Source organism: Bombus huntii, chromosome 10, assembly GCF_024542735.1.
Source record: "Bombus huntii isolate Logan2020A chromosome 10, iyBomHunt1.1, whole genome shotgun sequence".
NCBI classification, from domain to species: domain Eukaryota; kingdom Metazoa; phylum Arthropoda; class Insecta; order Hymenoptera; family Apidae; genus Bombus; species Bombus huntii.
Genome location: NC_066247.1, coordinates 4593852 through 4610137, shown reverse-complemented (window position 1 = coordinate 4610137; position 16286 = coordinate 4593852). Strand labels below are relative to the sequence as shown.

The 16286-nt window shown below is 41.2% G+C and overlaps 1 protein-coding gene across 1 annotated transcript in view; it reads left to right on the top strand.

The window, feature by feature from the left end:
* LOC126870786 (homeotic protein empty spiracles-like) overlaps positions 1 to 16086 on the top strand; it is a 55020-nt gene extending 38934 nt beyond the window's left edge. Inside the window, exon 3 of the mRNA XM_050628821.1 lies at positions 12759 to 16086. Within this exon, the coding sequence (XP_050484778.1) occupies positions 12759 to 13031 (273 nt within the window). The 3' untranslated portion in view covers positions 13032 to 16086. The remainder of the gene's footprint in view (positions 1 to 12758) is intronic.
* The last annotated feature ends 200 nt before the right edge of the window (positions 16087 to 16286 follow it).

Below are 16286 nucleotides of genomic sequence, written 5' to 3'. Positions count from 1 at the left end.
AGTTGAGAAAGAATGTCACGATAACTGATGTATAGTGAACTGGTTGAATGTAAAATAGCGGTTAGCTGGGAAACAATGAAATATCAGTGTGCACGTTGATATTACTTCGCAGGTCGGTCACGTAGAGAGTACTGGATCAAACTGAAAGAAAAACGAATCTAATTGATCAAACCATCAGGCGTGCGCGCGCGCGAGCGCACGCAGGGGGTTCATCAGTAACCCAAGAAAGTACACACTTGTTGCCGTGTTGAATTGCGTGGTCATTTGCAATTCAATCTTTGCCGCGCAGCTCGCTTTGCCTCGTTCTTATAATATCTTACAAATACTTCGGTAAATTAATTCCAAGTTCAAATTACCGGTTCCATAAAAATGTAAATAGCGACCGTTTTAGTTAAGATCATGGGATTCTTATCGAGCCCGATTTCTGCGTCAATTATCGTGCGTCAGGTTAGGGACCCCCAGTTTTAAGCGGCCTTGGCGCTATTGCAGCCAACGACGCACAAAAGTCCCTAGAGAAAATCATTACACGTTTTTCATGCAACATTCGTTTCGAACGTTTGAATTAAAATTGGGGCAGACCGATTTTTTGTATGGTGTGCGTAATCTGATGGCTTTTTAAATGTTTTGCGTAACCAAGTATTTTAGTATTAACCTTTCAAGTACTCGTACATTCCCATAAATCCTTCCTCACAAACGTAAAAAGATGACAAGGCTAAATGGAACGCAATTATCGACGCATGACCTCGATCATTGACGACAGCTGTGTTTTACGAAATTTTCGTTTCGTCGTTGACACCGATGACACCCGTATTTAGAATATTAGTGAAAAATTAACGCGCAGTAATTGAGATTTCATTTTATAGGTGCGGTATTATAATGAGTTTAGTTTTGATTTTGAATACCTTAGAATATCGAATATATCAAGACAAATATGTTAGCATGTTAACATATATTAACATGTTAGCTTCAAACATTCTAACGTATTAATTATCTCAAATAGCAAAAATACATCACGTAATAAGATATCAAGATATACACGTTAGCTCGAAATTAAACTCCATTTATATCGATCTTCTTGCGAGAACCAGATACCTAAATAATCAGGAGGAAAATCCCAAGAAGCAAGCTTCCACAGTCTCAATAATATCAGACATCCTTCATGCCAGTCGCTTGGATTAATAAAGCCCGCTATTAAACGTTAAACCAAAGTTCAAAGTTTCACGATATCGTGTAACACGCACAGTAGCACGTTAGTGCGAAATTCAGCTCGACTCGGAATATTCAAGCAAGGATCGTTCTATTAGAAAAGTATTTTGACGAAACGAAAATAAAATTCCAAGAGGCAAGCTTCCACTTTCACGGAGATAATATTATCATCGAGCATTCCGTTATTTTCAAGCAATGCATTCCAATCGCTCGGATTAATAGATTCAATTAATGAACGTTAAACGAAAATTCAAAGTCTCACGATACCTAACGTATTCAGATAACACTTTCGACTGAGAATATTCAAACGCTGACTCATTTTCCTACGTTAGAAAAGTATTTGAACGGAACAAAAATAAAATTCCAAGAAGCAAGCTTGCACTTTCACAAGTTTAATATTATCGAGCGTATCGTCTGTTGCAATCGTTTGGAAGCGGTCCATTAATGAATTCCATCGAAACGAAGTTGGAAATGGACGACCCCCGGTGGTATTCAGCGGCGTTAATCTGAAATATAATTAGCGAGGGGATGGGTGGGGGGGGGTGGGGTAGTGCGGCGAATCGGTCGCATAATTGCGCCAGGAAGAGGAGGCCACGTTCACATACAATATCGGGATGACAGCGCATTCGCAATGCTTTATTCTTAGTCCAGCGACGACACGCCTCATTATGCATAGAGAATCCGCACGCGGCCTGCATAATATGCAAAACTTCTTCCATTACCGTCCACGAGGCAACGTAACACACGGCTGGCAAAAGGGTACGCGCGCGTATTCGCCAAGAATAATAGCCGCTTGATATTATATCGGTAGCCGCTGCACCGTTCTTTCCTTTTTCCTCTCTATCCTGTTCTCCGACCTTTCGTCTCTTTTCTTTTCCTTTTCGTTCTTCGTCCCCTTCCGTTTAGTGATTTTCATTCCCGGCAAGCAGGAACGCGGAATTTCGAGAATCGAACGGTACAAGAGTGATTCATCGAGCCGTGTCGGCGAACGTCTTCCGCGAACGAATTGACTCGAACTTGCTCGAGTCTTCGTTCTCTTGATTCTTGGCAGAGATTTAGGATCTGGGATGAGGATGGTATATAGATCGATCGTTGATGGAGATTTTGGAAAAGAGTCGAGCTAATCGGCTGACTGAAAGTAGCGACTTCCAAGCTCTTGCAACGGTCAACTTTTAACAGGATAATGAAAAGTTTGTAATTAGACTGTGGATGTTTATGCGAATTTAGATTCCTACAAGTATCACCAAATAACTCATAGATTCGAAACTTTGATTTTCGTTTCTTCGGGTCTGGCGTAAGATTGCGTAAGATTGGTTGATCTAAAATGGGATAGAATTGGAACGGGCTACGTAATCTTCGTTTTTCATCTGGACGATGTTAATTTTTATACGTATTTAAAATTTTCCATTTCATGAATATATTTGTATAGTGATACGATTTAACGAGAGCATACGGATCTCGATGCTAAAATTTAATTTTACGCACGATAAATTCACAGTATCAAGGATTTTATCATTTGTACCATTTGTTCTCTCAGCCTTAAAATTAATCTCCCCAATGACAAACGCGTAGAAAACGATTAGAACTTGTATATTTATTATGGCGCTATCGAGACCTGTATGTAAGTACATACTTATATATCGTGGTTTCTCGTGGCCCGTCAGTCGTTTTACGAGCCGCTTATCGTTCCGTCATAAAAACGATATTATGCTAACTAGATGGCAATGAGGGAGGCCTGTCTTGTTTCTACGCTTGGCGAGTAACGCCTCTTCGAGAGAGAACGTGAACAATGGGTAATTAAAGCGGCGAAATTTGCGTGGAGAGTCTTCTCTTTCTCTCTCTCTTTCTTTGTCTAGATTGCGTGCTTGTTGACACACATCCTTTGATACTTTGTATAATATATGCGCGATAGGAAAAGAAGAAATGCTTCGATTAATCTTAATTATATTTAGGTATTTTTTTTGTTACTAGCAATCGTCAAATAAAAATTTAATTATATCAATGGAGATTTTTTCTTTAATTGCGATTAATGTTCCGTGTATTTGTCGCAAGGTTCCCATACACCTACGATTTAATAAAAAGTGTTTTCTTCCAGAGAAAAAATTCACGAATGGCACACGTGTGAACGCGTCGAGGTGTGTTAATAACGTACAAAGAAAAAAAAAGAAAATTCTTTTCGGAAGAAAATTTACAAAGTTCATTCGTATATCTTCAACCTTCCAATATATATATACATCTATGTACAATTTCGAAAAAAAGAAAAAATTTTCAGAGAAGAAAATTCGCCAGAGTCCATTTATACATCGTCCAGAACGTTTCGACGTGTAAGTATATGTGTGATTTGAAAAAAAAATTCCTTCGGGAAGAAAATTGGCGAAAGTTGGCTCCAAACGATCGGCGAAGCTCAAAGGCCGATGGAAAGGAAGCGAAACGCGAACGATATTCCCGATTCGAACGATCGGCGTAAACGATAGGCGCGGTGCAGTGGCGAAGCAAAACGATTCCTCTCTTTCAAACTCGCTCCTCATCCCTTTTGGTTGCGTGGAAGGAACAGAGGGGAAAGGACGTTGGTTTTCTCGTCACGATTCTGGCATGTCACTGTCGTGTGTCGTCGACTTCGTGTGCATACTGTCGGCCTCTACTCGCGAGGAAGCTCTCCTTCGAGCCGATTCGAGATCGCTCGAAGAAATCGTTACACTTTAGGGACGAGACTATGCTTCTTGTTCTGCAAGACGAGAATGGAAGTCTTTCTTTTGGAATCTTTGCAAGGCTCCTTGAGTAACACTTTGTTTGGAAATTTGTTGTCGATGGCCTTGTTGAAAATGTTTCATATCGTTCTTTTATTTTCAATAAAGTGTCCGTTATTTTCTTCGTTCGAGGATCGAGTTTTCCGATTGACTGTACTTACACGTCGTTTCATCGGTTCCTCGCGTAAAGGTTGTTAGAGGAAAGGCGCAAGGTTCATTTTCTTTGGAGATCATCGTCACATTTACGCAGAATGCGTGGTGATACGTTCGTTTCTACGTGAAAATTATATCTTGCCTCATTCTTTATTCGAAGCTCGAAGTCTGCGGTCGATTACTTTTTCCGCGTTATTTTATCGATTTCTATCCGCGAAAGGTGTTCGAAAAAAAGTATAATTCGAAGATGATCGTCATCTTTACGAAGAACGCAGCACTGTGCTTGCTTTTTATTTAGACATGAAATATCAGAACGAATTGAAATTCATTTTGCTCGTAAGATGTTAGAAACTGTATCAGCTTCTATCGTCACGATAAATCATTCACAATTCCTCCTATAATTATAATTTATAATTATAAAATACCTCGTATTCTGCACATATCTCAGCTTCAAAGTAGGTTGTCCGATGAGTGTCTCTCTTTTACAACGATGCATCTTTATGCAAACGTGAAGCCTAATCTGTCGAACGTTGTGATCTTTATTTCGATAGAACAAAACGTACCGTACGTAATTCGATAAAATAATATAAAACGGAAAAAGGTTGTGCATCCGTTATTTCCTTATTAAAGCGAAAGCAACTTTTCGGACGACCTAATAGATTAGAAGTCGCAACAAACCTGACTTACAACCTACGATATCTGTACACGCGTTCCATTCGAGATCTTTTTAGCGACGTTTCAGGATAAACAAAAAATCAATCGCAATGGGATGAAACAATGATTGCTGTTTGACATCTACCATTGACCAAACTTGAAGGATCTGTATTTGATCGATCTTTCCCCTCTTTGTCGTATTGATTCGGCGTCTCCACCCTGCACGCGTCGCAACCTGGTGTCGTTAATCCACGCAGGTGTCGCGCCACTCTTTGGAAACGTGACGTTTGGTATCCCGTTAGCAAAATATCATTCCCTTTTTTAATTCTGCTGGAAATCCGCCGGAAAAAATCCTCAACCGTTGGTAAATACACGTCAGCAGGCAGAAACGGTGTGTGTTCGATGAAATTGGCGGCCTTGCCTCGCCAATATTTTCCGATCGATCGGTTGGATTTCGTCTGGACCATGTGTGTCTCTTCTTAGTCGTGGTATTTGACTTTGATTACCGTTGCGAGACACGACAATTATTCTAACGCGAAGTTTTTAAAGCTACGTTGCGTGTTTTAATTTTCTAACTTCGGTTGCTTTCGTTGCAGGTAATTGGACGATTCGGGTTGTAAGGGATCTAAGGTTTTGTTTCAAGGTATCGTTGCGTATGACCATCGTGAATATATTGAGATTTTATCGGCGATAGTGTCTCTTATATTCTCCAGTGAATAATATTAATATTAACGGAGAATGGGAAATTTTAACGACGTATGTTACAGAATAAGGGTAGTTTTGTAAAGATTAAGATTGGCGATGGTACGAGTGTAGTACACATTTTTACAGATCTTTTAATCAACGAACAATAACTATTCTTCCGTTAGATTTTTGATTTTGGTCAAAGAATCGTAACTTTTAAACTGCTACTAGAATTTCGTTGATTTAAGCCGACTACGAATTAATCCAATCTTCAACCCTCGATCTCCTCCGATTTACGTCTACGTATAATACATCTAACGCGATTGCTCCATTATAGAATTCTGCCTACCACGTATGATCTCAACCATTCTCAAGTCCCAAGTATCGTCATTTCCTCTTCTTAAAAGCATCATCGTCGATTCCACGCTTTTCAATCCTTTACAATCCTTTGCGATCCTTTTCCAAAAAAAAAAAAAAAAAAAAAAACAGAGTAAAAAGAACAAAACAGAAATAAAAGCCAGTGAACGAAAAGAAAGAGAAAAATCATCGTACGATGTATACGAAATGCTCGAAACTTGTACCGATGTATAATATCTATATCTATTTTCCATCGATTTCGCACGCAAAACTCCCCGAGCGGAACCATCTCGTTTGTCGACAATAAAAAATGTTGCACGCAGATGAAGGCGCATCCGGCGAAATTGCCACCCCTTGGCGCGCAGATCACGCTCAATTTCGTCCTAACAAAACACGCGTGCGCGCTCCTCTGTGTGCGTGCGTGTGTGCGTGTGCCCGTGGACAATTGAAAAATAATATCGTCGGGTTTATTTAGCCGTGGCACGATCGGCGGGGCGTGGATTCGTCGCGACGCGTTCACGGGATTAAAAATAATGTTTCGAGCGTGACTGGTCAGGCCCTGGGGGATTATGGGGCGCTATGGACACCCGCCATTGGCCAGTCGTCGCAGACCCGCGGATTTCATTCGGGGGAAAAACGATACGCCTGTTTTTCTTTCGTATCTCCAACACGGATAGGTCTACGAGGGAGATCGTGTCTGTTTAATTCCTCTCGTTTGATCGTTGCTTTGGGACGATCTTTTGAGGGTTTGAAGCGAGCAAGATGCTTCTTTTTTCCAATTTTGCAAGCTTTCGAATATTTGGGGTGGAATTTGATTGGTAGGACGTTGGATGACGTTGGTGTGGTGGATGGATCGTTGGAGAGTTTTCATAGAACGATTGATTTTACAAAGTTCGTATGGGCATGTTTGGGAGTTTCAAAGTCTCTACGTACAGTGGCGGATGAAAGAAAGTTTAAAATTGATACACTGTGAGTTTTAATAATTTTCGTGCCACAAATTTTGCACGATATTGGCAACAAATATATATGTTTGTTCATTGCTTTTGTTATATATGAATTCATTCTGTGAAATTATTAATTTACGTAATTATTGCGTCCTTTTATGCCTCTTATTTTATGCATTTCACAGACTGAAGGTTTTCAAGGAAATTGGAATTGATATAAATAAATAATTGAGGATAGTGTATAATTATTGCTACATTGTAATAAAATATGAATATTGTTATAATGTGTTGGTTCGTTTTAAAGGTTTGGGATAACATGTTTCTGATTGATTAGTGAGTTGATTTCGATATATGAAATTGTTCAAAGTGTCTATAGGAAGAAATTATACGATCAGATTTAAGTGCATTTTACGCTTGATAATTTTCAAATTTAGCTTGGAAATTTTCAAATTTAAAAATCTTCAAGCCAGTCTCTACCGAGTGATATAAAAATTTGACAAAGTTTCCTAAAGATCCTCGGCAATATGCAAGATTTTTTTATCAAAGAATAACAAAATGCCGGAAGCTTTCACCAAAGTGTCGAAGAGATCTCAGTGATTTTATCGGAGCTTCGTTCTACAAATCTCGACAAAGTGGTGTCAAACTTTAATTATAATAAAACGATGGAGGGGCTGGCGTTTCTATGCCTTGGCGAGGAGAAAATGGCGAATGACAATCACGGTATTAATTTCCATTAGGGAACATCCAATTTCCACGATGGACAATAAAAAGAGCCGATAATTATATTTAACAGTGGACGTAAAGGTCTTCGATAGATTAGACTTCTGGTTTCTTCCTTTTTTATACGACCATCTGACGATTTCGTAACGAGAACAACCGAACGTGGTCGTATTATAATTAGAATACCAATTATCAGATGGGTTTGAGGGAAATCGTGATTGTCGCGTTTCGTAACACAGATCGTTTGCCTTTCGTGGTTTCAATTTCAAAAGGTGAGCGGATTGTATGAAAAATCGAATGTAGACATATCGAGAATCAACTTAAAACGTGTCATTCTTTTAGCAGAAAGAATCTCGATCTTCCTTCGATACGTACAACTGAAATACTGGTCCTCTTTCCAAATCTTCGATACGATCCAACCTGAATCTCTAGAAACCAGACTTTAAATCTTCGAGAAAGCAGAAAAATAAAAACAAAAAAAAAAAAAAAAAAAGGAAAAAAAAGACCACTGTCCCCCCAAAATTCATCATCACGAGGTTTCGTGACGTGTGAAAAAAGAAGCAACACGATGCAACCACCTCTCGTTCGCTCTAAATCGAAGTGACCGCCCAATCGGCGTGCTCTCGCCCCCAAGGATCCGCAGGACGCCAATTACGCCCATCAGGTTGTCGCCATCAATCAGTGAAATTTCCGAAACGCAAATATGGTCATACAGTCGGTGCTGGCCGCGACTCCTTTCCCGGCGAGTAGAAGACGCTCCTAAACCGCCTCGACTTCTGCCACGGTGACTTGTCCACGCACACCTGTGCCGAGAGCGTTCTTCCAAAGCGAAGACCGACGCCGTCGCATCGAACCTCTGCCTCGATTCGCGTATAAGGTGTCCACCTGTCACTTAGAACGTGTACCAGGAGCAGCTTCAATTACACTTTTGCGCATGGTTATACACGTGTGCACAGCCTCGTTATCCAGCGTCGAAGATCACGCTACGACGACGCGCTGGTTTGCGCGATGCTTCGCGATTCTGCCCGATTGATATTAGCCGTAATCCACGTGGTAATTCGATCGATAGAAATACGCAGATACGGTTGGAAGGCCACGTTACTGATCGGTTATCCGCTTACATCGAACGTCGATTCGTTTCCTCTGCAACGCTATTTTTGCGAGGCTTTCACCAATGTTGGAACTTGAGCGGTGCATCTTGGATGGGTTTGGTGGGAATTGGAGGCTTTGAGAAGGCTTCTCAATCTCAATGGCGGATGTTGCAGGGATTTGAAGGATGTTTGCAGTTTGTACTTTCAAGGTTCCCATCGTGTATGTCGGTTCGTGTATAAGTAGCCGTCTTTTATGGACATTGAGAATAGTTTGGTTTGGTTGAGAATGGTCTGGTCCGTTTTAAGGATAGTAAGGTGAGCTTGTTCCGAGTATTTAGTTAGAGCAATGACTAACGTGTATAACAAATGTTAAAAAGGTTTGAAATTACTACCTACGTACGTGTTGTAGAAAGAAAATTAGCTCTGAATTTCTGCAGAATTGGTGGAATCGTAGGAAATCAGTGTAGATATCGACAATATTAATTTCGACTTGACGTGGTGAGATGGGGTGTAATCGAAAATTTTTGGTACAGTTCAATTTTTGAATACATAATACACGTAGATAATATGCAACGATGTACAGGATATTCAAAGTACTCATCGTAATATCCGGAGAATGCAGCAAATCTTTACGATATAATTTCAATTTTACCTACGATCCTACTTCTTGAATCTAGTTGAATCGACGATCGGCAGAGTTCTATCTATCGCGTTACACCGGGATACTCCATTCACACTTTCACGTCCTGAAACACAATCCAAATCACCCCACTTCTCCTCCAGTCCTCCCCTCTAAGCCACCTATTTCCTTCCCCCGTATTATCCTCCATCCTTCTGCTCGCCCTTCGACCCGCGTAACACGAACAATTAGCCGAGGAATTAATGGCCGAACGAAAGTACGTACGACGAGAAAGATGGGACGGATGGGAAGGGAAATTTCAGACGATGTGACTAGATAGACACAGATAGAGGAAGAGGGAAGGGTAGCTAGGGTTGTCTGTGTACCCAGGGGAACTTTTCGAGGATTGTGGCACTTAACGGATGATTAAGAGGGCAAATAGAGAATCGCAACCCCGTTGGTTAACGTAGTCTCATCCCCCTAACGTTTGAACGCTCCCTGCAGGACTGTGTCGTACGTTTAATCGAGTTACCCCCATTTCGTAATCACCCTACGTCCCCGAGGGTTGCCATGGCGACCGCGGGCGGTCCTGAAAGCCGATTGGCGGATCTTCACGCACGCGGAAACCCCGGCCACCCCCTTCTCACCCCTAGATACGTGGCCTATTCCCCAGGATCAAGCTCGAACGCTTTCGAAACCAACCCCCTTCTGCTCCAACCCCTTATGCCGCCTGGATTTACACTCGGTTTAACCTGACTCTCCCCCTCTCTCTCTCTCTCTTTCTCTCTCTCTCTCTCTCTCTCTGTCTCTGTATGTATATATATATGTATGGTCTATGTTATATTCCCCCAACCACCCCCGTTGAGTCGCTCCATCGACGCCAGTATTTTACAGAGGCGCGTTGTAAAAATCGCATAAAAGCTCCCAACAGCTTGGTCGATTTATACCGGCACGATTCTCTTCCTCGTGATTTTATTTCCAAAGATTTTACTATTCGTAGTATGGCGCCCGAGGTGTTTGTTACGCCTTGGATTTCCAGCCAGAGGTGGATTCTTGGGGGTGGAATTGTCGAGCTGTGATAGGCTGTAGTTTGGTTTTGGAAAATTGAGGCGGCGATGAATGATTTTAGCACTTGCTTCGTTTCTTTGGTTTCATTTACTTTTGGAGGTATAATGATTTTAGCGGTGTTTAAAGGTTTGGGTAAGTGGGCATTTATGCGAATGGGGTCTTTCGCGGATAATTTTGTGGCATTTTAATGGAATTAGCGGAAGAATTTCACGATGTATTCTTAGGAGAACGGCCCAGTTAATCGAGTAATCGCTGTGAAAATTTTAGAATAAGACGAACCGGTTTTCTTGATCAAATTGATCAAGTAATTTTTTGAAATGCCATGGCATTTTTGTTTTAATTTGTTTGAAACAATATCATTACGCGGTAGATGACTTTGTTGCGTTCTATCCACCCTCAGGGTGTTCCGGTCTTTCGATTGGCTTAATAAAATCGATTTATTAGGGACAATTGAATTAGTTGATGGTAACGTAATAGACCGAAGAATTGGAGTCACATGCTTGGAGAGGGTGAAACTATTTGTAGAATTTTTGGAAGGTTGATTGAAAGGAAATTCTATATTTGTATTATAGCAATCTCGATTTCCTATAATTGCCTAAATAAAACGTTTATGTCGAATTGGTAAATTTCTAAAATATCATATAAATTTTAAGTATATAACCATAAAACGAACAACAAGACCACAGGTCCTTTTCTGCTAATTTCAAAAGAGAATTCAGTAAATTTGAACGTACAATTATTTTACACCGAAACAATCGATCTCTATTAAAAAAAAAAAATCACTTTTGCATCGAGTCCTTTGCACCAAAATCAGCCGAACGAAATGTCCCAACCTCGAACAAATTATAAATCGCGACGCAATCGGCGAAAAATTTAGGTCAGCCTGAAAAATTCCTCATACTCTAAATTCACCCTAAATAATTTCCAAAGACAACCATTATTCCCAACGTCCATTCACCCTCGTTCTCCTAAACTCCATCTAAACACCATCCACGCAACGCTGTTCCATCGATGTCACACTTTCCATTTGCCAAAGCGTATCCACCCCTTCGCCAGATCATTTCGATACTCTCGGTTGGGTCGTGAACAGCGACTAATCCGGGTCATGTCAGAAACACGTTGGATCGTGACGTTAGTTAGACAAACATCCTTCTCTCCTGCCTTTTCTATCCATGCAGCAGCCAATGCGACAATGCTGATTTCACGCGTAGATAATTCGAAAATGGAGCCCCTTTCAACCCTTCTGCGGCAAACAGGAAGCAGGAACAGGACAATGTGTATCTAACAGTCAATTCGAGGACAATGCGCGTTTTCTGCGATCGTCGCACCACTCGCTTCGTCCCTCCCTTTTTTCTCGTCAACCCTCGACGAGAGGGGTTCCGCGTCAACGACACGGCCCATTGTAACCGGATACACCCTGTTTAAGGGGTGGCTCCTTGATACACTTGGGGTGGATTATAACTAGTTGCCACTTAATTTGCCGAAGCTCGAGGGTCGATAGCCCTTGCAGAATTTCCAGTTGGTCCGAGAACGTTGAAAACGATGATTGGAGATCACGAAACTACGATCGTCGAATCGTTTATGCTGTATCGTTGTATAATTTGCGATGCGCGAAGATGAAAGGGATGGTTGGACTGGAATTTCACTCTCTTTCTTTTTCGTTTGGATTGGAATTTTATTTCTTGTCCGTCGAAGAGGAATTTCAGTTCTTCTTTGTCGAAAAGAAATTTTATTTCTTCGATATGGAAGCGTATGAGACGTCGTTTGTCCGGTGTTTGAATCGATCGAGGTTGCAGGTCAATGAAAATTGCGATCGATTGTTATTATCGAATAAAAGTAGACAAGGAAATTGGAGTGGTCGGTACGTAGATTATAGGAATTGGATATTGTATGTAGGTTAATTGTCGCTGTGTTAACATATGTAGTATTACAGTGTATGATGGTACAATAACTGTCAGTGTATAGGAGGCTAGTTATATTTTCTAGGACATTTAAATTACGATCTTCTGATTCTTGTTTTCTAGTAGTAGAATATCGTTTCAGGTTAATGGGAAAGTATCCAACGAGATATTTCATTACATGCACAACGTTTCTTTTACATTTACGACTTTATTTCCGAACTTTCACAAATTGGTAAATACATTGTGAGCGTATTTCGGTCATTGCATTTTGTACGAGTGCCAGATAGAGAAGTCTGCAATGGAAATAGTTTGCACACGCCTTCCTTTGATAGGTTCCTTTGATTTTTATAAAATTCTTCGTCATCCGAGGATCCGGTACTGAAAGAATATTTTAATAATAGAAGTCAACGATTCTATGGCACACTGTGCCAAAAACCGACAACGATAGAAATTTCATCTTAAACAGTTGATCTGTTTCCCCAAACAAAAAATGAAGATAAAAGAGAGACGAACGGAGATCTTGCAATTAATCTATTAATTCATTAACATCGCGTTACAATCCTATGATAGAAACCAGAATTAAATGAATGAAAAGTTGCTGTTGTTTGTTACAGGTGAAGGTCTGGTTCCAGAACCGACGGACGAAGCACAAGCGAATGCAGCAGGAGGAGGAGGCAAAGGCACAGCAGCAATCTGGGGGCGGTGGAGGTGGTGGTGGTGGCGGTGGCGGTGGAGGCGGGAACGCGAATAACAATTCCAACAATAAGAACACCCATCACGTGAGCAAATGGCAACAGGAGACCGGTGATTATCACCACGAGGAAGAGGAGGAAGAGGAACACATCGATCCAGAAGCGGAGGAGTGTTCCAGCGGTTCGGAGGCGTAGCTAGACGTTCTCTGCCTGGACTAAGGTGCCGGGAATTGCGTCTGACCGACGAAGAACGACCGTTGTCAACTGTGCCACTCGATGAGTTAAAATCGAGGTTTAAATTTCGAGTCGCGAGAGAGCGAAGGGAAGGCGAAACCTTGGAATTTCGTTGGAATTGTCGGAATTACGAGTATCGCAAGAATTGTGGAATGGCGGACGTTAAAGTGAAAGAGGCTGATGCGTCGAAAAGCTTCACCGAGAGAAACACGAGTAACAGGAAGAAATTGGTGGAATTGTCGAGGCAAGAATTTTATTCTTATCGCGAACATCCAAAGATCGCGTAAAGTGCGGAGGGTCGAGTTCGAAGAAACTGCAAGGAGGATACAGTTGGATGTAAAAGAGAAACTTGGATGGAATTGCAAATGCAGTAGATGTCGTGTGAAAGCACGAGACGAGTTCCAGTGTTTGCGAGACAGAACTGTCGGTGAAAACCAAAAATATGTTGCCGTTCGACGAGAGATTTTACGGAATTGCGCGTCTAGCGCAATTTTTAAGAATTCACGAGTCAATACTCGCTGATTGCTCGGATAGTTCAAGAAATGGAATTGCCGAGATTCCGAAGGTTCTCTAGCAGAATACGACGGAAATAAAAATAAAGGCGAGCGCCATATAGAAGAGGCTAGGAGTCACCGAAAACCAGAAACAACGGCAATGGAATTGTCAAGGAATTGCGTGTCCCACGGATTTCCAAAGATCGCAACAACGAACACAAACGAGACGAAAAACGCGTGGAAAGACAATTAAATTTACGTCTCGCTAGAAAGATCGTGATCGTTCGATCGTGGAATTGTCATGGCAAAGACGATTCCTATAGTCGTCGTTGAACGACACCGGAAGACTGCGGATTTCCCTATTGGCAAGACTGACGTAGCTCCTCGTATCCGTTCCCGTGTTCTCGCGTCGGAAACGATCGAAGAACCCCGGTGAGAAACTCGTTTGCGAAGCAAACTGCTTTCCGGAGGATCGATGGAATTGCGCGGGGTTTCGAGCGCCACGGAAGCTGGGTAATGGAGGTATTGTTTCTTCGAAACTTTGGACGAAGCCAAATGGATCGATTTCCGGCGGAAACGTCGGAAAAACCAGAAACGTTTACAAGAACTTGCTCGATCTTTAGAACTTTCCCCTATTCTCTCGGCGGAATTGCGCCTCTTTCTCCCAGCGGCGATATCAATTTCATCGTTCCCCCCGATGTTTTCTTATACCATAGTTCCTCGATCGATTCGCGGAAAGGCGCGCGAGAGAATGAATATTCTTTTGGAACTATCCGATGCTGAAAGGATGTTCCTTTGGAATATTCGATCGGGGAGAAGGGATCGGATTTTCACGAATTTTAATCCTCATACAAATAGATCGTCGCGTTCACACGCATCTTGCCATAGATCGTCCGATGGCGAGACAGTCAGCTCTCGTGTACATAAATAAATATCGAGAAGAATCGTAGACTGTGATCCGTGGTGGATCAGACAGGCGGATCCTGCGTTCCGCGTAGTAGACGACGGAAGGATCGATCTTTTGTTCGAGACGGGAGGACGCGTATCTGCGTATGCGTGCGTGAATGAATGTGTGGGTGTGTGTACGTGTCTGTAAATAATTCGTCGATGAAAAGCGCGTTTGATCGCTTTTCGAGGAAGCTGATCGCAATGGTCGAGATGCAAATAGAGTTACGGAGAGTAAGAGAACGAGTGCTTGTTAATCCATCGAGGATCGTTGTCGCGTTGACGCAACATCTTATTCGCGATATATTTTTAATTAATTTATACGATTGAATCGAAAGGGGATTTCAAGGGTTTGCTTAATACTTTTTCCCATACTATTTTTTTTTCCTATTTTTATGATTTTATATTTTATATTTTTCCTTTTATTTTTATTTTTCTAATTTTATGAAATTCGAACGAGTCGGGGTGTTGATAAAAGTATATCAAAGTTTCTTCTTGAAATCATAGAAATCTTTTTTTTTTTCTTTTTTGTTACTTGACAATGTTGCGTTTTCGCGAATTTTATACTGTTTCGATGCTTAATGGGTTAACAATTTGCGAACACGCGCGGCCTACTGACATAAAACGTGTTACGATGTACTCATCGACTTCTATCCAGCATTTGTAGAACTATATCGGTCTCTGTCCATATCCTATGCACTTGGAAGATAATTATGATACGTTCAGCACGCGTTTTTACAATGAAATTCGTTGAAAATAAGTATCTTGTCTTAAAAGTGAGGATGTTATAGATACTCGTAACATTTATACAGTAGCCTTGTTCCCTTTTCCATTTTTTATCCACAAAGACAATACGAGGAACAATTTTCACGTTATTAATATCGATTCGTGCATCATAACGTATCTGAATATGCGTAAGCCGCAAAAGAAGAAACGAAGGATAAAAACGTAGGGGAAAATGAGAGTGCCAAACTTCGTATCCTTTTTAGATGAATGAAGAATCAATCCCAGTGTAAACTCGAATTGTAACTTGCGAATTGTATTTAACGTCGTTGTCCCACGAGCGACCAGTATTTCCCTTTGTCAAATCGATGTCCGAGATGTACTGACGATTTAAATTATTATATCGATTATATTTTACGGGACAGCTGAGCGCGTCAGCCGAAAAACGATCGTTCACGAGAAATCTTCGTCTCTTTTCCATTCCTTTTTTTATTTTTTCTCCCTTTACAATGAAAAATGAAAAATGTCTTTTAGTCCCTTTCAGATCGCACGTATCGCATCTCTGTCGATACTTAACCGATATTTGAAGCGACTAGAATCGATCTGGACGAGATTCGAACAGATGGACGAGTGAATCACTGGAAAATCTTGTCTAGATCGCGAGATGGATCGCGATTTCTTGACGAACGATCGGCTTGCACGCTTAACCGGTCCGTTTTTGTAAATACGTTGTACATAAAAGAATTGTGATTTTACTCGACGTGCAAAAAGCGTAGGATTGTACGGTCATACGGATGATTCAGTTCGTGTTCTAACGATATAGCGAAATAAATTATATCATCTCTTCACGACAACACGTGTGTGCGTTTCATTCACCAGCCAGCCTCGAAACGGAACGGTTAGAAGAAGGCCAAATGGAAGAAATTCTACATTCTCCGTTGAATGTTCAATGATGTTCGATTATTTGAAACTCCTCGAAATTCAATTAACAAGAACATAAAAATCCAAGTCGAAGAGTTCTTCGATCGATGTCTCGATAATCTCTACTATGCAA